The sequence below is a fragment of the Petaurus breviceps genome, unplaced genomic scaffold, assembly GCF_028583685.1.
Source record: "Petaurus breviceps papuanus isolate PSGF00001 unplaced genomic scaffold, PetGlider_PUasm1.0 90925, whole genome shotgun sequence".
In the NCBI taxonomy this organism is placed as follows: Eukaryota; Metazoa; Chordata; class Mammalia; order Diprotodontia; family Petauridae; genus Petaurus; species Petaurus breviceps.
In genome coordinates, this window is record NW_027187380.1 from 5,013,178 (window position 1) to 5,035,782 (window position 22,605).

Consider the following 22,605-nt stretch of genomic DNA (forward strand, 5'->3'; position numbering starts at 1 on the left):
TTCTCCCCACTGCTTCTTGAATTCTTCATGCAGCTGTACCTTAATTTATAATGCATCTCACCCCTCTTACCTATTCTGTGTTTGGGGTTTTATTTTGTTTTGTTTTTAAATAAGGTTAACCATCCAGAGCCATTGTTTAGTCATGAATTTTTCCTAAGTCATATGTATCTGCCACATGTTCTGACCTCTGGCACATCTGTAGTGACCTCTAATTTGTTGCCTAAACTTTGGGCATTTGTATATAGACATTGAAGACCATGGTCTTTACAACTGGCTTCTTTCTTGGATTTTTTTCTCCTATGAATTTCTAGGTTCGTCAGCTGCTATTCTTCCTTTGTGGCTACTCTCTATAGTACCTAGATATCAAATGAGATAATATCTGTAAAGCTCTTAGTACAGTGCTTGGCACATAGTAAGCACAATATATATTTATTCCCTTCTCCCCTTCCCTGTCTAATTTAGGTGATATACATAAAGGGTCTCCTTACCCACTCCCTCCCTTTTTAAAATTTTAAGTCCTTTGATTAATTTTTAATTTGGGGAGAGTTTGTTGGTTCCATTACCAAGTACTACAGCAACAGATTCATAGTTCCTGCTCTGCTCTTCATCTTTCTTCTCCACAGATTCTCTCCAACACCCCTTGGAGAGGCTGACTTGCTTCAAAGGTTCTTAAACAACTGGTCAGGCCTAGGGAAACAAAGAAGGTTAGTAGGGTTTTTGAGGCTTAGAGCATCCCATGAGCTCATAAGAGAAAAGGCTAACCTATTGTAAATCATCAGGTTTTGTGCCTAAGCCAGTAAAAAGAAACAGAAGAACATATCAGGTTTCAGTAACAAATAAGCAGAAGTATAAAGGGTCCATCATCAATAGTTAGTTAGTATAGTTAATGAGTTAATAGCTCAGAATAAAGAGATGGAAATGGTGAGGGGGGAGGCGGTGCCAAGGAACGAGAGGAGTTGTACCACTTCTTAAGGTATCTCAAATACCTGGAAGAGGAGTCTAGGTTGGATGCAGTTCAACACAGGTGCTCCTCTGGGTTCCTAAGTAGGGGAGGGGCATGAAGAGGGTTTTTGTAACTGTGCTTTATTGGGAAAGTGTGTATATATAACAAAACCTTTTTTTTTTTATCCTAATCCTTTGGGGTTGATGATAAAGTCTCTGGTTTACCAAAATACGCTGAGTTGGTTGATTTACCAGAGTTCATCTAGGAACAAGTCTGGGTAGAGAGTCTGAGACCTTGGCTTTTTGTACTGCCTGAGCACAACTCATGCCTATATTGTGCTTCAGATAAACTTTTGCATTAGGATTCAGACAGATTGCCAATAGTACAGGATCTCTGCCCAGGAGGGTCACTTCTTGGAAGAACATGGGCACTTTTGAGAAATAAGTCACTGTTTCAATAAGAAGGCCACTTTTGAGGGAACCCTATGAACAATGAATGGTCCTGGATTGGCAGTGGTAACAGACTAATTCACATCTTTGAAAGCCAGAGCTTTCAAGAACATTGAGTCTGGCGCCTGAAGAAGGATGGTTTGGTCCAAGAAAGTTGCCCTCCCTATAATCCATTGTAGTTCTTTACACAAAAACTGCCTTGTGGAAATGAGCTCTTTCTAAATCTTTTGGAGTGGTAGGCTGGGGTAGAGGGATGGGAGCAGTCTCTAAATTGGCCAGGAGAGAAAATGCCAAGTTTTGGGAGACAAATATTTGTTATTTGGTTACTAAAGGGACATTTTTAAGGGATTTCAAAAATTCACCCATCTTGGATCCTAATAATTGTCCTGAGGTGAAGGCATGACAGCCTGAGATTCCAGGCCAGGAATAGCTGTGGAAATTGACTACTGCTCCAGGGATACAGTGTGTGCTCCTGCATTGGGATCACCAGTAGCTTACTTTAGCTGATTATGAGCTGAGACCTTTTCTCCACCCCACAAGAGGCCAAGGGAACTCAAAATGGATTGGCACAAAGGAAGAAAGGCTCATTCCAATTTTCTTCTTGTAGGAGAAGTGGTGAATACCCATGGTCCCGTGGAACCTGACAAAGACAACATCCGTCAAGAGCCCTATACCCTGCCCCAGGGCTTCACCTGGGATGCCTTGGACCTAGGCGACCGAGGCGTGGTAAGTAGGCAGGAGTGGACCTAGCTGACTGGCTCTTAGCCAGCCAGTTAGCAAATAGGTAATACCTGAAACTAACAGCACCTGAGAGAAAGTACCATCTTGAGATTGCTTTGGGGAAATCCCCTTTCACAGCTGAAGCAAACAAACTTGAGATTCAAAGTAGATTCTATACTTTGCTCAGGGACTTCCTAAGACTCCTTGAGAACTTGTCTTGGTTTTTCTGACAGATTGAAGACCATCTTCCTCTGCTACCTTATTCAAATGTCCTTTTCCCCCTTGCCCTCCTAGTCTGTACCTGACTATTTTATGAAGGTTTTTCTCTGCCCTCACTTTACCCTGAATTTCCCAAAGCATATTTACTCCACTGAGGCATCTCTACTCCTTAGGATCTTTGGAAATAATGGTAGAGACTGTTGTGCATTTCTGAGGTTTAATGCCAAATTCAGGTCTCTTGGTAACAGATAACAAATGAGGACTCCACAGGAAGGCAGGTTGGGCCAAAGACTGGTAACCAGGGCATAGTGGAAATTAGTTTTGTCGGTTTTACTTAGAACATTCTTTTTAAAACTATCCTCCAAGCATTACAGATTTCCCTAAACATTTACACATAGTAAATGGGGATACTCATAAATCTCTTTTGTTATAGTGGGTTCAACTCAAGTTGAATGGTGTTCTTACTCTATCACTAATCCATTTTGAGAGCATTACTCTATCCCTCTGTCCCTCAGCTTTCCATCAGTAACTACAGCATTCGTTTCTAGAATCTCTGCAAAACTTGAGGTAAAGAGTTCAGAATTGCATCTTCATATTTGAAGTGTCAAGTGTTGTACAAATAAAAGGAAGCCAAGCAGTCTTCAAACCTGGCGCCTTGTGTAGAAAAGACAGCTCTTTAATAGATGCCCTTATCTCTCTTCAGCTGAAAGAACTATACACCCTCCTGAATGAGAATTATGTGGAAGATGATGACAACATGTTCCGATTTGATTACTCACCAGAGTTCCTTTTGTGGTGAGTCTTGAATGCTTTCTTATGGCAGACAGGTAAAGTGGGAGGTTGGTAGATTCTGGGCACCAGGAACTGCTGTCCACTTCACAATGACAAATTAAACGGAGAGAATTATGGTGTAATTTTTGGTAGCCTAATGCAAATCACCTGCCTTCCCTAGGCCGGGGTGCAAGAGGAAGAATTTAACCTAGAATGGAGTGTTGAAATTGTTAGAGTTATTGAAGTTGTCATAATGGACGGTGAACCTTAGGAGAAGGCAGGGTTTATGTGCTTCACTTTTCCCCTTGATTTTGTTAAAAGAGTGAACAAGTGGGGCGGCCAGGTGGTGCAGTGAGTAAGAGCGCCGGCCCAAAGTAGGGAGACCCAGGATCAGTTCTGGCCTCAGATACTTAGCACCCACACAAAATAACTGGCCGTGTAACCCTGGGCAAGTTACTTAACCCCGATTGCTTAAAAAAAAAAAAGTGTACAAGTGGGAAAGCCATTTTGAGGAAAGAAAATGGAATTTCCCCCCACCACCACCATTTCTAAGCAGTTATGGATATGTACTCAGTTGTGTGAAAATGGGGACCTCATAGCCTTAATTTAATTAGCAGTCCTTTGTTGTAGGGCCTAGTCTGACCATGGAGGAAAGGGAGAGGGAAGCAGCAAAGCATTAAGAAGGGGCCTAAGACAGCAGGCCCAGGAACATTGTAACATTTGAGGGGTGTGAAGGAAAGATGCCTCATGGTATCTGAGCCTTTGTTTGCTTGAAAATGTTTTATTTGCTAAATATATCCTCTGCTTTTATGTTTCCTTAAATTTAGTTGTTTTAATACCAAAAAAAAATTTATCTTTTGTTCAAAACAAAAAAAGAGACTAAAGGAAATTGAGGGCTAGACAGTAGCCATAGGAAATTGTTGGTCAGTGAAACACTGAAAAGAACCTTTTGTTCATTTGTTGTTTTGAAGTGGTAAAGAACGTAGGCTGCATCCACAGAGTTTTGGCATGTTGCTGAAATGATCAGTTGCTTCAGTCATTTGTTCTTTGATCTAATCCATTCTTTAGTCTTAAATAATTTTCTCTCATTTAAATTGAAGCCTTTCTGCAAAGACCCTTTATTGATTATACTGTTTATTGCTTTGTGGTCAGTAGAGGATATGACTGGCAGAGTAGATGAGAAAGAATTGAATAGTTTCTTCTGGGTGAATCTCTTAATTAAGTGAGAAATGATAGAGGCAAGAGAGATGAGCTGGTAGAAGGGGCTGTCTCATGTTCCAGGTGTATTAAAGGGATTCTCCCCTAAAGAGAAGTATGCCCTAGATATCAGAGTGTGGGGTAAGAGTGAAGTCACTACCCTTTCGTCATGGCACAGCCCAGTAAGGTCTTCTTTCCCACATTCCAGGGCTCTTCGCCCCCCAGGCTGGCTCCCTCAGTGGCACTGTGGAGTCCGAGTCATCTCGAGTAAGAAGCTAGTGGGCTTCATCAGTGCCATTCCTGCAAGCATCCATATCTATGACACGTAAGTCTCACTGCTGCCAAGGCAGGCTCATTTCATTCTCCCTTGGAAAGAATGGGTCAAGGAAACACTGGAGAAGGACAGAAAGGTGACAGCTAAACTTAGAGACATTTCCTTAACAGGAACCTCCTGTTGTACTCTGAGATGCTGCTGTTAAAGTGTCATTTGTGGGGGTGGCTAGGTGGCGCAGTGAATAGAGCACCAGCCCTGGAGTCAGGAGGACCTGAGTTCAAATTCGGCCTCAGACACTTGACACAATTACTAGCCATGTGACTTTGGGCAAGTCACTTAACCCCAATTGCCTTCCAAAAAAATAAAATAAAGTGTCATTTGTGACTAGAAGCATTCTGCAGGGTGCCCAGCTAAGGTGGAGTGCTGGAACATGGAGAGGACAACTTCTTTAAGTTCATGACCTGACCTAGCCATAAATTCTCATTTGTGCAAATTTAGAAATGGAAGAGAAAGTGAGTTCCCAAACCAGATTCCAGGTATGGATCATTCGAAATTGAAGTTTGAACTCATGTCCTTTTTATTCCCATCACTGCCCCATCTCTCTGACTAGACCTGGCGATGGTCATAGGGTCATGGCTTTAGAGCTAGGAGGATCCTCAGAGGTGATCTAATCTAACACCTTCATTTTATAGATGAGGGCACTGGGGTCCAGACAGCCAGGTAACTGAGGCCTCAGATGTGACCATGACATTGCAAACCTCAGAGTGATATATAAATGCTAACTATTATCATTATAATGGAACTCAGCTTAGCTTCCCCATTGTTCTTTTTCTCCAGATGGATGAAGTTCATCTTCAATTTCTCTTCCCCCACCTTCCTCTCAAAAACACATACCCTAAACTGTTCCGAATTAACAAGGCCAGGGAACTCTTTGGAAGACAACAGGATAGCCAACCAGTCAGGGAAGTGTGGGTTTGTGACCCTCAAGTGAAGGGAGGTAAATCTAAATAAAATCAGATCCAGCAAGTTGGCTCCTGCAGCACCCAAGCACAGTAGCAATCCTTATTCAGTATTAAATATATCAATGAATAAAAGAAGGGCAGGAAAAAGTGTCTCTGCCAAAAAGGGCTTGATGTTTCCAGCTGTTAATTTAGGCCTCTTACTTTCCTCAAAATCTTGGTCTTTCCTTCCTACTCCAGAGAGAAGAAGATGGTAGAAATCAACTTTTTGTGTGTCCACAAGAAATTGCGTTCCAAGCGGGTGGCACCAGTGCTGATTAGAGAGATAACCCGAAGAGTCCACTTGGAGGGCATCTTCCAGGCTGTTTACACTGCTGGGGTAGTACTACCCAAACCTGTCGGAACTTGCAGGTAAAATTCCACCCTGTTCAGTCCTGGGAATAGTTCTGTTGAGTGTTTGCATTATGACCTCAAGGATTTTCTCCTTTCCCTAAGCTCCAATGCAGACACTAAACTGGGATTCCCAAAACCTAGGTTCCAGTTCCTGCCATGTCCCTAAATTGCTGCTTGACTTGGGGCAACTACTCTTTAAAATAGGAAGAGAAACTTGGGTTTGACTCCCTTATTGATTTATTTGGATACATTGAAATAAAAGATATAAATTATGTTTTAAAAGTAAAAGCACTAGATAAATTCAGGAGATGGTGGTAATTATGTTAACAGTGGCATTAAGTGGAAACAATAATTGCCTTTTTTTGTTGACTTGGCCCCAAGTTCCAGGAGAAAGAATGTTGACTCTCCTCATTTACTTGCTGTGAAAAGACAAGAAGTTTGTCTTTTGAGCTTTAGTCTTCTTTAGAGAGGGGGTGGAGAGAGATAGAGACAGAGAAAGTGCTGTATGTTTCATGGCACAACCATTTGAGGATTTGAAGCATGGCTCTATTCTGCAGTCCTTGGGAAATGTTTGTTTATATCCCAAGTTGAGTGTGGGTCTTTCATGCCATCTTCTGGCCATCTAGAGATTTACATGTCCTTATCTACTATATTAGCCAGCATCTACTAAAGATAGAAATCTTGTGTCTCTGCAGGTACTGGCACCGGTCCCTTAACCCACGAAAGTTGATTGAAGTGAAATTCTCACATTTGAGTAGGAACATGACCATGCAGCGCACCATGAAGTTATACCGACTTCCAGAGGTAGGTGCTATTTAGTCGTCATCATGGTGATGGTGATGGTGGTGGTAGTGTTTGCTGTGATTGAAAGCCAAGTTCTACAGATGACAGAGAAGCCTCGTTGTCAGTTGTCATGTACTTAGAGAATACCAGTTCATTTTTAAAAAATAATTTCTCCCTCTTCCTCTTTTTTTTGTGCTTTTTTTTTTGGAGGGGGAAGGCAGGGCTATTGGGGTTAAGTGACTTGCCCAAAGTCACAAGTGTCTGAGGCCGGATTTGAACTCAGGTCCTCCTGACTCCAGGGCTGGTGCTCTATTCAATGCACCACCTAGCCACCCCCCAGTTCATTTTTATATTAGCCTAAGTAAAGAATAATTAGAACCTGTGAATATTAGAAGTGGAAAGAACTTTTGTTGTCAGATAGCCCAACCACTCCCTTTTACAAAAGATGAAGAAACTGGTAGATAAATCTGTTGCCACAGAATTCATGCACAGTGATGTATTTACAAGCCAACAAATGTATTCTGTGTTATTTGCTACCTTCATGACATTGCTCCCTGTCTACTAAGCCAACTGTTTATAAACATCTAAATCCCTAGATTTTGTTCCTGCTTTTTCTTTGGCAGGGAGTTGGCTGGGTGACCAGTCAGTTTTCATAGGATTATAGAATTTTAGAACTAAAAGGGATCTTGAGGAACATTGAGTTCAGCCTTCTCATTTTACAGAAGCCACTCTCCTGAGTCAGTAGCAAAGACCAAATCTTGAGCCCATGTTGTCTATGTGAGCTTGAGGGTTGGTTGATTTGGTTTTGGTTTTGGTTTTGCCAGTGCCACTGAGTCTTAGAAAGAAGGAATGTTTTAAAGCCTTATCTTGGTTCCAGAAGATTTCCATTCAGGGGTCAATCAGTAAGTATCTTTGAATGCACAACTGTACTATGAGCTGGGGGTGGAACAGTGAGCCTAGATTTACCAGGTACCTGACCTGTTAATACCTGACCAGTCATTCCAGATACTAATGACCCTTCTCCCCTTCCCAGTTTGGTGCCTCTTCATGCCCTGTCCTTAAGATTAGTTGCAGCATAGTTTCAAGCACACTTCCTCTGTCAGAAGACATACTTTGGTAGCCTTCTAAATGTGTCTTTGCTCCCTCTTGTTTTAGTGCTAGGTTTCCATAATTCTACCAAACAGTGGGTGCTGGGAGCCAGTAAGGTAGAGTATAGTACTCAGAAAAGTCACTCTTGTTCTCTCTTTTTGAAATTCCATCATTGCTCTTTTGTATCCTTGACCTGCAAAGAATTTTAGGTATCATTGTAGGAGCTCCAGCCTAGATCTGGGGACAGAGCTTTTTTTCCCAGAGAGTCAGAATTAGGTCCCACAGAGCAGGGAATTTCAAAACCTAGAAGATAGAATTGGGCTGGAGCTATGGTTTCATTAGTGTAGGAACTCCCAGTAAGGAACCTCCCTCTTCAGATGCAGGTCAGCACTTTCTCTATAGCTTTCATAGTTTTGGAGAGTTGCCTGGAGCATCAAGAGATTGTGATTTGTCCACAGTCACCCAAGCAGGATGTGTCAGAGACAGGACTTGGACCTAGGTTTTTCTGGCTCCAAGGCCAGCTTTTTATCCACTATGCCATGCTACGTCTTATCTTAGGAGGATAAATTTTTAAAAATAGTTCATGGTCTTGGGAAAACAGGGTGTACCAGGCTGTCTCTAAGAGTGACTAAGTTTTTAACCACCAAATCATTTTCAGATGGACAACCCTTGGTCTTGATCCATTTCCAAGGGCCCAAAAACATTAAAGCACAGCATTTGCTTCTACCTTTTCATTCTGCTAAGGACTTGTCCCAAAGTAACTATGGAAGGATTTAGATCTGAGAGGAATTTGGAATCTTTCCCATTGACTACACATACCTGTAGGGTAGCTAGGTGGCACAATGGAAAGAATACCAGGGCCTGGAGTCAGGAAAACTAATCTTTCTGAGTTCAAATCTGACCTCAGACGTTTACCAGCTGTGTAACCCCGGGCGAGTCACTTAACTCTGTTTGCCTCAGTTTCCTCATCTGTAAAATGAATTGGAGAAGGAAATGGCAAACCACTGCAGCATCTTTGCCAAGAAGACCCCAAATGGTGTCGTGAAGAATTGGAACGCCACAGAGACCTGTGGCAACATCTAATTTCTGGCTGATGCACACAGAGCTTAATGTTAGGTCCTCTTTGGAACCGAAATCCCCATCTTACCATTTCTTCTCCCTTCAGACTCCAAAAACATCTGGGTTGCGACCCATGGAAAAGAAGGACATTCCAGTGGTGCACCAACTCCTGACCAAGTACTTGAAGCAGTTCCACCTGACCCCCGTCATGAGCCAGGAAGAGGTGGAGCACTGGTTCTTCCCTCAGGAGAACATCATCGACACTTTCGTGGTGGAGGTGAGGGATGGTCCATGATCTCTGAGCCTCTGAGGCCTCTACCAATGCTCTCCTGGGTGACAGGCAAACCAGATGAGTGCTGAATTCACTTTGTGCCCAAGGTTGCTCTGGTTCTGGCCTAACCCTAATGGTACAGGTCTGAATTGATGTAAGATAGGTGTGAAGCAGGGCATTTATTTCCATTGACAGTGGTCCAACCCTGGAGAGCCTGGGATCATCCTAGAACAGAGAGAGGTTCTTATGTTGTTCTTTTTAAAATATTTTGATAACTGTTTCAATACATTTGGTTTCCTTTGTAATCCTGTATGTTCTGTTTTTTAAAAAAATTCTTCTGAGAAGTAGTCTATAGGCTTCACCACACTGTCTAAGGGTTCCTTGGTACTCAAAAGAAAAAAAGGTTAAGATTTTCCTACTCTAAAGCTTTATGGGAATTTGGGTCACTTTTTTTTTTTTTTGTGGAGGGAGGTAGGACACGGGCCTGGGACCCAATTTAGCCCCAAATTCATAAGATTGTGTCCAGACCTGACTTGCCTCCTACACTTAGCACCATTTTACTCTCATTATTTCATTCAGTCTCCCCAGTCATGATCCCTAACAAGTATTAGAAATACAAACTTGTCTCTCCTGGCTGTGGTTGAAATAATCTAGGCCTTTTGTTTCTTAGGGTTAGCCTGGTCTAGACCCTGCCGTCCTCCAGATGGAGTAAGGAAGAGCCACAGACCATGCCCAGAAAGTTAGGCCTGACTCTTCTTCCCAACTCTGACCCAGAGTTACCCTGGGCAATCTCTTTTGCTTAGGGCTCACATTCTTGCCATATATGACACCTTTCCTTTTCTTCCTTCAGAATGCAGATGGTGAGGTGACAGACTTCCTGAGCTTCTACACTCTGCCCTCCACCATCATGAACCACCCGATCCACAAGAGCCTGAAAGCTGCTTATTCCTTTTACAACGTTCACACCCAGACCCCACTTCTAGACCTCATGAGTGACGCTCTGGTCCTCGCCAAATTGGTGAGGAATTGGCCTGGCAGAGGCAAGGGTGGGTGAGCAGTCAGGCCCAGACACTCAGAGTTCCAGGATGGTAGCTGCTGGCAGGAAAGGGGAGGCTTTACAGCCCAAGACATCTTCTTGCCTTGCTTAGGTAGGATTGCAGCTGTTTTCTAAGCAGCCCTCCAAAAACTAGAAAAGGACTTTCCAGACAAACTGAAAACCTTTCTAAATCCCTCCTGATTTATTCCAGTGAGTTTGGTTCTCACAGGAGGTGCTGCCAAGGAGCCTGACTAGCCAGGCCTATCCTGTGAATAAAGAGTTTCTCCTACTATCTTTCCCAGCGTGGGAGAAGGCAGGTTGCTTTCTATGTTGGTGAGTGGTTTTTTTCTGAGAGAGTGTGCATAGCAGCTCAGGCTTCTTTAAGACACTGAGTAGGTCCCCAGCCTCAGCCGGTCCCCCAGCTCAATCTATATTTATGTGTTCCAAGTCCAGTGTGGAGAACTGTTAGGGAGCACCTGACAAAAAGACAAAGAACACAGTCCTTGGCTTTTGAGCTTGTGGGGCATCTAACTTGGGAAACCAAGCACATGTTATAAAATGACTTTTACAGTTACAAAGCAACATGCCACCAAGTGCAAAACCATACAGTGAATATCAGGTTTTTTAAGACATAAAGGCAAGAAGACTGGTCAAAACAGAGTCAGGAGAGACCTTTACTAAATAGAGTTTAGAATGTGATCTTCCATGTGGATTTTTAAGGGAGTAGCATAAGCAAAGGCCCAGGATGAGCAAACTGTGTGCTTGTGACATTAAGGAGATTAATTTGAGTGGAAAAGCTCTGTTGGGGAAGTAATAAAAAACACAGAAAGGACGGGATGATTGGAGGCTTTGAATTCTAGGCCAAAAAGTCGGGTAGTTATATTCTAGACAATAGGAAGCCACCAATGGATAATGCAAGGAGAATGGCTTGATGAAAACAATATTGTAGGATAATTATTCTGACCTAGCTAGCCTTCCTCTTTTCACTCTTCTTACTTCTCACTGCCACCTGCACAGAAAGGATTCGATGTATTCAACGCACTGGATCTCATGGAAAATAAAACATTCTTGGAGAAGCTGAAATTTGGAATTGGAGATGGCAACCTGCAGTATTATCTCTACAATTGGAAGTGCCCCAGTATGGGAGCAGAGAAGGTAAGCACCCATGAGCCCTGCTCCTTGAACCTGTTGGCAACTCCTCTGGGTAGTTGGAGTGAGGAACCCAGGCAATGGTCAGGGTATCTGTGGCAGTGTCTGAGCTCCTTGGTCCTTATGGTAGGTAGCCCCATAGACTGGGACACAGGTTCCTCTGAGCTCTAGACCTTTGTTAGGAACTATCCTCCTGGGCCCTAAAGAAATCAAAACTTTCTGATTTCCTGACCAGCAAAGCCAGCCCTGCCCTGATTGTATGTTTTGTAAAGGCGGTCCCTGAAGGGGGAAGAGAGAGAGCCCAAGGTAGGAAGGGTGTTGCTACCAGGTGAGCCACCTCATTCTTTTTCAGGGCCTTATGGGGCATTTTAGGAAGTCCAGAGGACCGAGACTTTAGTAGCTAGTCCACATGAGGTTTTCAGAGCTGCCTTGGGAGCTGAGCCATGCCTATGGAGCATGCCTAGGTATAAGCAAAGTAAATGGCTACCCAGGCTACTGCATGTTTGAAGGGACTTGCAGTGAAGAAATGCATTTCTGTACACCAGGCAGATCTGTTCTCCTTAGCACATAGTTGTGGTAAGTCGAGGCATGGTGATATTGGAGCTTCCTGTGAATGATGAGAAACCCTAGAAGGCCTACAAATGCTTTGCCTGGAGCACTAGACCTCTGTATTGTCTTATGCCGGTGCTGCTTTGGTTGGGGGGATGTTCCCTCTGCCTTTGGTCATTGCCCTAGGCCTTACTTTTCCTGCCTCTCCATGCTGCTGGCAGAGTGGTTTGGTCAATCAGCATTTTAAAAGGGCCTGGTCCTGGCAAAACTTTTATCTCCTGACCATTGTTGCTTGTAGGACCCAGAACCAGCACTTTTTTCCGACATTTTAATGAAGAGTGTAAATCCTTGTTAAAGAGATTTGGTGCAAAATTCCCATAACATCAGTGTTAGTCCTTCTTCTCAAAAAAATATCTCAGGCCAGCTTCCCAAGCAGGTTTCCTCCCTCCCGCATAGTCATACTAGTATTTACCAGTTGAACTTCTTTTGGATCTTCAAGATAGCAATGGGAACAGCTCAAGTCTTTAGGAAACATCCATCTTACCTCTTCCCAATTGGCTGCCTTAGGTTGGATTGGTGTTGCAGTAATCAGCTGCCAGTGAAAATTGGACAAAGCCACTGAGAATTCAGAGCAGGACATGGAACCCGTCGCGGTTGGTCTGATTTTCATGGAAGCAAGAATCCCCAGCTAAGGGAACAGAAGCGAACCAGCTACACCAAACGGCCACTGACTTTGACAATTGTATCACAATGGCGTAGGTCGTCACCTCTGGCGGCTTCTCTGGTCTCTGTTTTCCAATTAATTACATCCTCATGCAGCCACGATCAAGGGAATGTAACTGCTGAAAACCAGCTCATGATTGGCATATTATGGAGTTAACGGGTGAATAATAAAAATATATATATTATATATATATATATATAATATTTTAAATATCTTTCATGTTCCAGACTTACAAGGATGTTTGGTCCCTAATGAAAAGCTATATCTAGCAAAAATCCTTAAAATAAGAGCCGGGGAGTCGACGTGTCAACTGCCAGCAGCCATTGGTCTCTGAAGAACAACAGCATTGGCCTTGACATCTGGGGGAGGTGGTGGCAAGAGTGAAGCATGGGCAAGGAGCCACCCCCTTGGTTTCCATCCGCTTTGGGAGTGAAGCAGGTGAAGGGGAGGTGGGGGGTGTATTTAAGAAGGAGCAGAGCAGAGTAAGAGAAGTGTAGGTTGTTGCTGAATCCTCCAGATGTGCTCAGAGCTGGTGACATGGCACATGGGCCTGCTGGCTGAGACGGAGTCCCATGGAGAGAACTGTAGAGCAAGAGTCGGCCCAGACTGTCAATGCTTCTGCCTGGGTCTGGAGAACAGCCCAAGGGCTGTTGGAAATGGGTAGGAGAGAAAGTTATATGGACACAGCTCTCCTGGGCAGTTCCAGTAATGATTTAACTTATTCCCTACTCCTTCCATTACCTACATTCTCTACTCTCTAGGAAATGTTGATTTCATTTTAAAGGGCTGTCTGGATAGTTGTTGCCATCCTTCATAGGGAGAATTTTTCTGTGGGATGTTAGATCTGCTTAGTGTGACTCTCAGCTTGAAGGGGACCTCTGACCTCCTCGTAGCTTCTGGGACAGTACTAAGTGCACATCAGTGCCATCCCTGTTAGCAGAAGCATGCACTCCTCTGCCCAGGGTACATGTGTGCATGAGTGACAACTGTCAGGATATGATGATGCCCGTGGGGCTGCTCACCCAAATGCCTTTCTGCCACCAGTCATGAGCCTGTGCCTTCCAACTGTTCTCATCACATTAACTGTTCCCCACTGCCCATTCTGGGTACCCCTCTATGCTTCTCCAAGGGGTGGCCCAAGGAGTGAGTAGCTAGGGCTGGGGAGAACAATGTTGGTTTAGACAGTTTAGGCAACTAAGCTATAAGATAGAAAAGAGTTTTTCATGCTGTTGCCTTGGCCTATATTTCAGTGCTGGGTTGTTTTATGCTTTTAATTGCCCTCGACTTACAAAAAAAGAGCAGTATAATTGTTTTTCAGAGGTGCTGAGCAGAGCAGGCCAGGGAGCATTGTTTTGCAAAGTTTTATTTTCACCTAAGTACAATCTCATACTTTTTGTTCTAGAGGGGGGAAAAAAAGCAACCTTAGTGGTGGACAGATAACATGATGTACAGGGGTTTTCTTGCTGCTTTTGCCTTTTGAGCTTTTTCAGGTGAAAGTGAAATCTTAGTTGGAAGGCTAGGCCACTGACTGAAGCCACCTTTGTCAGAGTCAAAGGTTTATTCCAAGGTATGGTTTGATTGACATTTTCAGGAGGACAATTCTGAAGCTGGGGGTATTTTTGTATGAATTTGGTCACAATGTTTTTGGAGATTAGACTAATTGGGTGTTGTTGGAACCGATGGAAACCCTGTTTGCCCTCTGTAGACTTATAGGAGTGGGTCAAAGTCCCCACACTACTGGAGTTGTTTTTTCAAAGGTCTTTGGAGCCCTGTCCTTTCATTCCCATGCATTATTCTAAAAAGAACATCTATCACTTCAGGATCCTGTGAATAATAGTGGATCTTTGAGCCCCTTGGAGCAAGGCTACCAAGACAAAAGCAGCTGCCTGTTGGACAGCAGTATTCTCCTGGAAAATTAAATGGGAAGGAGCCAAGGTGTCCCAGATTTGGTCTTCTTCATAGAAATTCAAGTCCACCAAAAATTGACAGAACCAATGACCCAGCTCTTTCCTGCCTTGGGCAGAGGGGTGAAAAGGGAAAGTCCTGTACTCCCCTGTCCTAGACCTGCTTTGAACCACCTTGGACAAGGCCGTGGGAGGGGAGACGTGTGTGGGATTTTAGTGTGCTCTTTCCATTGTCTAAAGCTTTCTCAGGGGACGAGAAGATGAGTTTGCTCATCTTGGTCAGCCTGGATCATGAAAAGGAAACTCAGGTGCTTAACTGCGCTGGCCCAGGAATACCCAGAACCCTCGGCAAAGGTTTCTTGGCAGGATTGTGGAGCCTGAGGCCTTCACACAGTTGGCACCATGATCCTGAACACCATTCATTTGATCAAAAATGCCAAGACTTTGAATTCCTATGATCCTTTTCTGCTTGCTGTGTCATTTCATCTAAATCTTCAGAAGTCAGCATAGAGTTGCTATTAAACCAGCCCCTGGAGTTTGATCCTACTCTCTACCCCACCCTTGGGATTTCTGGGTCTAAGCCCAAAAGGAAAAACCACTGTATGATCCCATGTCCTCCTTCCAACCCTTGGACTAACCAGGGAAGCTGAGGGTTAATGGTGTCACCACATCCCTGGACGGGGGCTAACCAAAGGGGTCCCAAGTGGCATCCTGTGATTTCCTGTGAATTCTTGCTTCTTTATTGTGGTGCCCTGGCCCTCTGGTCTCATACACTGCTACCCTGGTTAGCTTTAAATACATTCTTTTTTTTTTTTAAAGCAATCGGAGTTAAGTAACTTATTCAAGGTTACAGGGCCAGTTATTTCTGAGTGTGGTGCTAAGTATCTGAGCCCGGATTTGATCCCCAGGTCATCCCGACACTGGAGCTGGTGCTCTTACTCGCTGTGCTACCTGGTCGCCCCTAAATGCATTCTTTTCCAAAGACTTCTTTGGAATTGTTCTCACCATGTGACTGCTGATCCTATGATATGGTTTGGTAGGCTCCCACTGGCTCTTTCAATTAAAGCCCTCTCTTCCCTGAGCCAGAAACCTGAGAGAAAAGGTGTCCTGTGAGACTTGCTCTTCCCCCACCCCAAGTTACCCTTTGCTGCATAAGTCCTATTCTGAAGAAACTGATGCTTTGCTCCAAGGTCAAGGTTTAAAAAACAAACAAACAAAAAAAAAAACAGTCCAATACACTTCAGTTTAATGGGGACACATTAAAGCATTACTGTTTGCCCTTCAAGTCTGGGGGGAAAGAATTAAGTCCTGCTTTTTCTGACCTACCTTCAGCTTTCTTTTCCTTCCTTTTTTTCTGGCTTAGGCCACTCTGGAGCCTAGATGGAAGTTCCTTTGTGTGTACTGTGGCATCCCAACCACACTTCCCAAAAGAAAAACCATTAAAAATTAAGATGTATGCTAGACTTCTAATGGAACTGGGCCAGGAAGGCTTCAGGCTACCTGCAGTGAACTAAACAATGGTGGTCCCAAAGCAAGTGGACAATGAGACCTTCAAGGGTGTTGCTCTCCAGATTTGGGTTAAAAAAGGTGATGCCCTGGGATGGAAAGATAAGGTTGTTTCCTCCTAGAACTTCCTGCTTCTTATATGTAGCTCAGCTGGGGTGGGAGATGGGTGGGAGTCTGATCCTCTTTTGAGAGCCTTAAGGGAGACATAATATCGTCAGTTTGTGACTTTCTACTGTATGACTTGGCAGAACTAAAAAATGTGACTTTGGGTGTCCCGCCTACCGCTGGGGAAGGTGGGTTTGCCACTGAGAACACTGGATCATGATCTAAGCAGGTGGACCCTGAATAGTGGGGGGAAGGGGGAGCTGTCTTCAGGTTGGGGTGGCTTCTCTGGATGGTGTCCGGTGGAGAAAATGAAGCTTCACCTTCTTGTTCTCAAGTTTCTTGGTGTGCTAGGGTGAGGGTCGGGGTATTTTGGAGGGGGAGGTCTGGTGAAGTGGCTTACATTTCAGAGGAACAGGGAATAAAGGAAGGAAGTTGTGTGTGGCTGGTCATGAGTGATTGCAATTTCCTTAATTCTAATAAAGCAGCTGAAACCCTTCTGCTTTACTGGTATTCCTGTCGGCATCAGGTGGCACTGGGACAGGAGGTGAGGTTGGGCTGGGGACCCTCCACTGACCTGGGGGTGGCAGGCTACTCCATGGCAGCTCCAAGGGCCAAAAGAGCTTAATTTCAGTCTCATGACCACAGGGCCAGGCCAACTTTGGAAACTTCCTTTGGCTTCTACTCTCCCTTTCAAAGCAGACTTGGCTTTTTCCTCATTCTTCCCCAGCTCTACAGCCACAGTGGAGCCAGCGTAAGGCCCTTTCGGTGTGAGAAGAACGACAAAGAGGCCCCAGAACAGGGTCATTTCTAGGAACAGCAGCAAGAATGATTTCCCTAGCCCCATGGCTACTCGATGGGCAATCCTCTGGAGGGGACTGAAGCCTGAGCCAGGCTAGGCTAGGGACTGGGCACATGATCAGCTTTCACAGTTTAGGTCTTGACAGGTCCTAGAATATGGAGAGGATTAGGGTTAGCAGTGCCTGGGTGTCCAGGTAAGGCTGCCTTAGGTAAACCCAGCTGATCTGGCCTCTGGCCATAGACCATAAGGTACTTGGGACAATAGCTAGGGATTGTAGGAAGTTTTAGCCCCTTAATTACCATGTCACCCACTGTAGTCAAGTTCACCACCTCCTATGGAGGCAGTCTCTCCATTGGCATTTCCAGGGAAGACAGGCAGTGTGGTATAATAGTGGGGGAAATTTAGTAGTCCAGAGAAGTGGGTTTTAGCTGCTAGTCTAGCTCTGTGACCCAGTGCAAGTCAAATAACCTTGATTTTTTTCCCCTCATTTAGAACAATGAGATTCAAATGAGAGACGGAAAGTGAAAGCACTTTGTAACTTGCAGAGTGTTATATCTGTGTAACAACAAGTGCCATGGTTCCTCCTGGGTGAGCTGAATTGTAGACATTAAGGCCACTGGAGTCAGCTACCCATTGGGGACTTAAATCTAAGAAGCTACACCCCTTGCTTAGAACATATAGGCCTTGGATCTCAGTGTTTAATTAATTTATTTATTTTCCAAGCAATCGGGGTTAAGTAACTTGCTCAAGGTTACACGGCCAGTTATTTCTAGGTGTGGTGCTGAGTGTCTGAGCCCAGGATTTGATCTCCACGTCATCCCAACACTGGAGCTGGTGCTCTTACTCGCTGAGCCACCTGGCTGCCCCTCAGTGCTTAATTTCTTGACAGTCATTTTTTGGAGATATCCATATACTTCCTCTAAAGTAAGGCTTCTGAACATTTTTGGTGTCCTGGACACCTCAGAATGTTTTTAGATGCATCAGAGTATATAAGGTTATAAAGGAAGCTGATTATGTTGAAATACAGTTATCAAAATATTTAGAAAACAAGCTCGTGAACCCTGGTTAAGAACCCCAGCTCTAAAGACTTTTGCCTCATGGTTGGAACCAGCCTCAAGGTCCCTATTGAATCTCTACAGCCGATGACCTCAGGATTCGGCATTCATCCTTGTTAAGTGACACCACTGAGACTCAGGACTTGTCCTGTCAGCAAACCCTTACATTCGCCTTCTGTTGAGGTCAAAAATCATTCTTTCAGTCCAAGTTCCCAATTTAGGATTTGTCCTCATTTCCCTCTCCCGCCTCACATCCAGTCATTTGGCAAGTCATATACAGTATTTCCCACATCCATCTTGTTCCCTGCACACACACCACCACCCCACTAGTTCATGCCTTCCTCATCTCTGCCCTAGACTATTTCAGTAGCTTCCAAATTGGACACCCTACGACCAACTTCTCTCTCCTTCCTAATCCAACCTCCAGATAGCCATCAAATTGATGTACCTGAAGCACAGCTCTGACCATGTCACTCCCCAGTTCAAGAAGCTTCAGTGGCTCCCTGTTGCTTCTAGGATAAAATAAAAACTGATTTGGCACTTAGAGCCCCCATAATCTGGCCTTGGTTTGTTTTTACAGGCTGTTTACATACTATTATGTTCCAGGCCAAATTGACCGGTTTACCATTCCCTGTACCATTTTCTGCCCTTTCAGACTTCCCCTCCCTGCTTAGAACGCTTTCCATCTCCATTTCTTGAAATACCCATTTCTCTTCCAGACTCGTCTTAAATGCCACTCTCTACATAGAAGAGTTCTTTTTGGGGTGGCTAGGTGGCACAGTGAATAGAGCACCAGCCCTGGAGTCAGGAGGACCTGAGTTCAAATCCGGCCTCAGACACTTGACACACTTAGCCGTGTGACTTTGGGCAAGTCACTTAACCCCAATTGCCCTCCAAAAAGCAAAAAAAAAAAAAAGTTATTTTCTGCTTTCCACCAATTGTTAGTATTTCCCCAGAAATAAGTTTGCTTTTACTTTGCATATATAATATCCCCTCCCCTCAATTAGAAATATAAACTTCTTTAGGGTAAGGACCAATTAATTTTTGTCTTTTTAACCCCAGGGCCTAGGTATTCAATAGGTGCTTAATAAATGTTCGTTGATTAGGTAATTAGTAGATAATTATACTAAGGAGAGTTGACAGCCTGTCCAGCCCTTAAAGGAACAGGAACTATAACCCTTATGGGTTACAAAAATCACAGGATTGGAATGGATCTCAGAGTGTAGTCCACCTAGTATAGGAAGATCGTGATTCCATCCTTCTTGAACACTTCTGATGGGGGAGCTCTCTAAATCTAGAGATCTTCTTAGATCATTTTGATCATTAGAAAACTCTTTAATATTGAAATTTATTATTTCCTGGCAATTTTCCCTCATTGCACCTACACAAAATGCCACCTTCCTTTTCTGATTTGCCAGTATCATTTTTCCTTTGAGTTGTGTAAAGATGGCAGTATCTCTAGTAAGCCTTCTCTTTTCTAGGCTGATTATCCCAGTTTTCCACTTATGGGGTGGTTTCCAGATCCTTCCCCCCAACCACCAGCTCCACTTTCTCAGTGACCTTCCAAGGTGACCTTCACATACTACTTCTGTATTCCAATATGGTCCTACTAGCCCAGAGCATGGTGAAATTGTCACCTTCCTCCTTCAGGGTGTGCTTTTTTTTTTTTTTTTTGATATCTTTTGTTTTTAAATCACCTACACTTCTCTCCATTGCCCCACCCCATTTCTGTTAAGGCAATTCAAGATCATGGTTTTGGGGGTCATCTTTGTCACAGTTTTAGTGCAGCACTCTTGAGTTTTTAGTTCACTAACCCACCCAGTCTTTTACAGCATCAATTGTTTTTCAAATTTCTCTGGCTCTGTGCTTTGCTGTTAGTTTTGTGAGCCTATGATAAGGACTCTGTGTTTGTCCCTGTTAAGTTTCTCCTTGATTTGAGACCATCCTTCTAGCCCTGATTTTTAAAAATTCTGATTGTTATTCAACGTAGTCTCAAGGTACACTTTTGATATCTTCATCCACACTTCGCAAAGGAAAATGAGCAGGAGGGTTGGGGAGACTTTGGTGGCTTGGTCTCACCCCCCTTGACCTGACCATATCAAGGTACTTAACTATGGGTTTGAACCCAGTCTGGCCATGGCTGATCCCTTAGAGCTGGGATCTGGCCTGAGGCACCCCCAGGATCTTCCTCTGAAGTGTCCCCAAGGTTAGGGCCATCACTATGACCCTATGTAGATCCCTGCATACCAAGTTCTAGGGAGACAGACCACTAATCCAGCTTTCCCTCCTAGCTTCTCCCATCCTTTGGAGCAGATCTGTTTTCTAGCAGTTGGAATTTCCTCCCTAGTCCTAGGGGTAGTTACTCAGTATGTTTGCATCTCTTCTTGGGCACCCTACCATAGAATGTTAGCTCCTTGAGGGCAAGCCTTTTTTTTGTCTTGATATTTCTTTTGATGGCCATGATGCCCTGCAAAGAATAGATACTTAATGTTTGTCGGATTGAATCATGGCAGGGCACGATCATCCCACTCCTCCCAGTGGCTGGAATGCAGTGACAAGGAAGTAGAGTGAGATGGAAATGTTAAAATAAATTCTTTATTCTTTATAAGATTGTTCTGTAATACTGTTTGCCCCTGAGGAATCCCCAGGAAAACAAAGAACTGCTTCAGGGTCTCCCCTGTATCCTGGTCTCTACTTTGCCTAGGGGAGAGTGGATTCATTCCAAAAAAGGGCAAAGAGCAGGAGAGCTAATGGGGTCAGAGTAGGCACTGATACTCTAAGACTGTCAAAAGATCCTGGCACTGTGGGAGTGAAGAGGAGACCAGGGCTTTGGTCCCAAGGTCAGTAGGGACAGCAATATAGCCAAAATGGTCAATCAGATCAAAAGAGCACCACCTTGAAGAGAGACCACCCATTTCCCAGAGCACAGCAGGACTCTGGACATCAAGTAAGGGCAAGGCCCCATAACTGGTGCCCAAAGAGTACAAGCTCATGACGGGACGAGTCCCAAGGACACAGGCACCCACTCTCATATCCACAGACCTCCGGAGTGGGACCTGAAACTGCAGAGGAGGAGGAAGTTCCAACCATCCTGACACAGAAGAGAATGATGACAATATTGTAGGCTCTCCTTGCTTAGGAACTTGACCTAAACATCTCTTTCCTCAAAACCTTGCCTCTGGGTTCCATGCAGGAAGGCAGGTTCTAGGCATAAGCTGGCAATGAGGGGATCAGTCCTCACTGGTTTTTGATCTGAATGTGGACGAAGAGTGTGGCTGGAGAGAGAGAAACCCCCTCTTTCGAGAACAGATGGATGTGTCGGTACCCTGTGGGAGAAACTAGGCATTAGGGTCAATGCCACCCTGTCCCAACATAGCATAGTAAGAGGACTTATACCCAACAGCAAACATGTTGGGAAAGAAACACCAGTGTTCAGATAGCCCCAAGCACTGTGACAATGAGCTGAGTGATTTAGGGAGGGGGCAGAAGTGGTCCTTGGCCCACACTTAGGCCTGTGGGTCTATTTCTCACCTAGCACTCCTCCCCCTTCCATCTCATCACATGCCCACCTCCCCCTACATCTCTTCACTTCCAAGTCACCATCCTTCCAGCCCTCTCTCTTCCAGTCTTCCCATTCCCTCTCCAACTCACTGTCCTCACCTTGCTTTAGGCTGTTCATGGGTAGGGTGAACTGGCCCACAAAATCATTGAAGGAGGTGATGTCATAGTCTTCCACTACAAATCGGACCAAGGCCAGCTCTGGGGCCCCGAGGGTAAATTGCAGAGTCTGCCCCCAGTAAGGATTAAAACCTGTAGACAAAGCACAGGGCCTTTCAGGCTACCTCCCTCCTACCAAAACAGGTACTAGCGTGTGCTAGAACCTGCCCTGTTCCTCCTCCCAAGGGAGCACAAATCTACTCTTTCCTGCCCAGCCTCTTTCCCCCAGCTGCTGGTCCCTGATCCAATGGTATGCCCAACCCTCTAAAGCCCTCTCCCATCATCCATACACACCATTGTTGAGTACATAGTTAGTCTCTTTCTGGGCACAGTCCCTGGGTACCCCATAGATCTCCACTCGAACCAGAGGGTCCACAATAGAGTTTGGCTTCTCTCTGTTCAATTTGGGCAATTGCTGAGCTGTTAGCACCTGAGGAGGGGAAAAGGGAAAAAGATAATGGGAGACTCCACACCAGCCCCTTCCCCACTCGGGTCCTGGAATTCAAAGCTAATCCCAACTACCCCCACAAGAAGCCTTACTAGGAGACCTGCTCAAGCTTTCATTAGCATTGGTCAGACCCCCACCAACCCTGTATCTCCCTTCCTCTCCTGAGCTTCCCCAGGCTTCTGGTTTTGTCTGTTTCACATTGGCAAAGCACACCTGCCCCTACTTGCCCACACCTCACCTTTTCCTCCTCCCAGGTCTTTGCAAAGACTATCCTTAACCCCCAGTTCTGCTACCCTCCCCCTCAGTTCTCTTGCACATTTCTCTGTTCTAAAAAACATTCCATTCCTCACCACACCCAGCTTCACCCCCTCTCATCCCTCCTCACTGTCCCAACCCTGAATGTCTAGACTCTAGAGCTACCTTCTGCTAAAAGAATCAACTTCTGCCAAGGGCTGGTTTTCTTTCTCACTCCCATCCTCCCCCCCA

General features: G+C 44.7%; 2 protein-coding genes across 2 annotated transcripts in view; one reads left to right on the top strand and one right to left on the bottom strand.

Moving 5' to 3' along the window:
• Positions 1–15,311, top strand: part of NMT1 (N-myristoyltransferase 1) — a 55,565-nt gene extending 40,254 nt beyond the window's left edge. Inside the window, exons 4-12 of the mRNA XM_069076158.1 lie at positions 2,000–2,118; positions 3,035–3,126; positions 4,508–4,624; positions 5,773–5,943; positions 6,621–6,729; positions 8,963–9,133; positions 9,978–10,145; positions 11,181–11,318; positions 12,429–15,311. Of these exons, the coding sequence (XP_068932259.1) occupies positions 2,000–2,118; positions 3,035–3,126; positions 4,508–4,624; positions 5,773–5,943; positions 6,621–6,729; positions 8,963–9,133; positions 9,978–10,145; positions 11,181–11,318; positions 12,429–12,449 (1,106 nt within the window). The 3' untranslated portion in view covers positions 12,450–15,311. The remainder of the gene's footprint in view (positions 1–1,999; positions 2,119–3,034; positions 3,127–4,507; positions 4,625–5,772; positions 5,944–6,620; positions 6,730–8,962; positions 9,134–9,977; positions 10,146–11,180; positions 11,319–12,428) is intronic.
• Positions 15,312–20,495: 5,184 nt separating this feature from the next.
• The window catches only part of PLCD3 (phospholipase C delta 3), a 30,893-nt gene continuing 28,783 nt past the window's right edge, over positions 20,496–22,605 (bottom strand). The window contains exons 12-15 of the mRNA XM_069076843.1: positions 22,261–22,338; positions 21,966–22,101; positions 21,615–21,764; positions 20,496–21,280 (exon numbers count right to left, since the gene is read on the bottom strand). Of these exons, the coding sequence (XP_068932944.1) occupies positions 21,192–21,280; positions 21,615–21,764; positions 21,966–22,101; positions 22,261–22,338 (453 nt within the window). The 3' untranslated portion in view covers positions 20,496–21,191. The remainder of the gene's footprint in view (positions 21,281–21,614; positions 21,765–21,965; positions 22,102–22,260; positions 22,339–22,605) is intronic.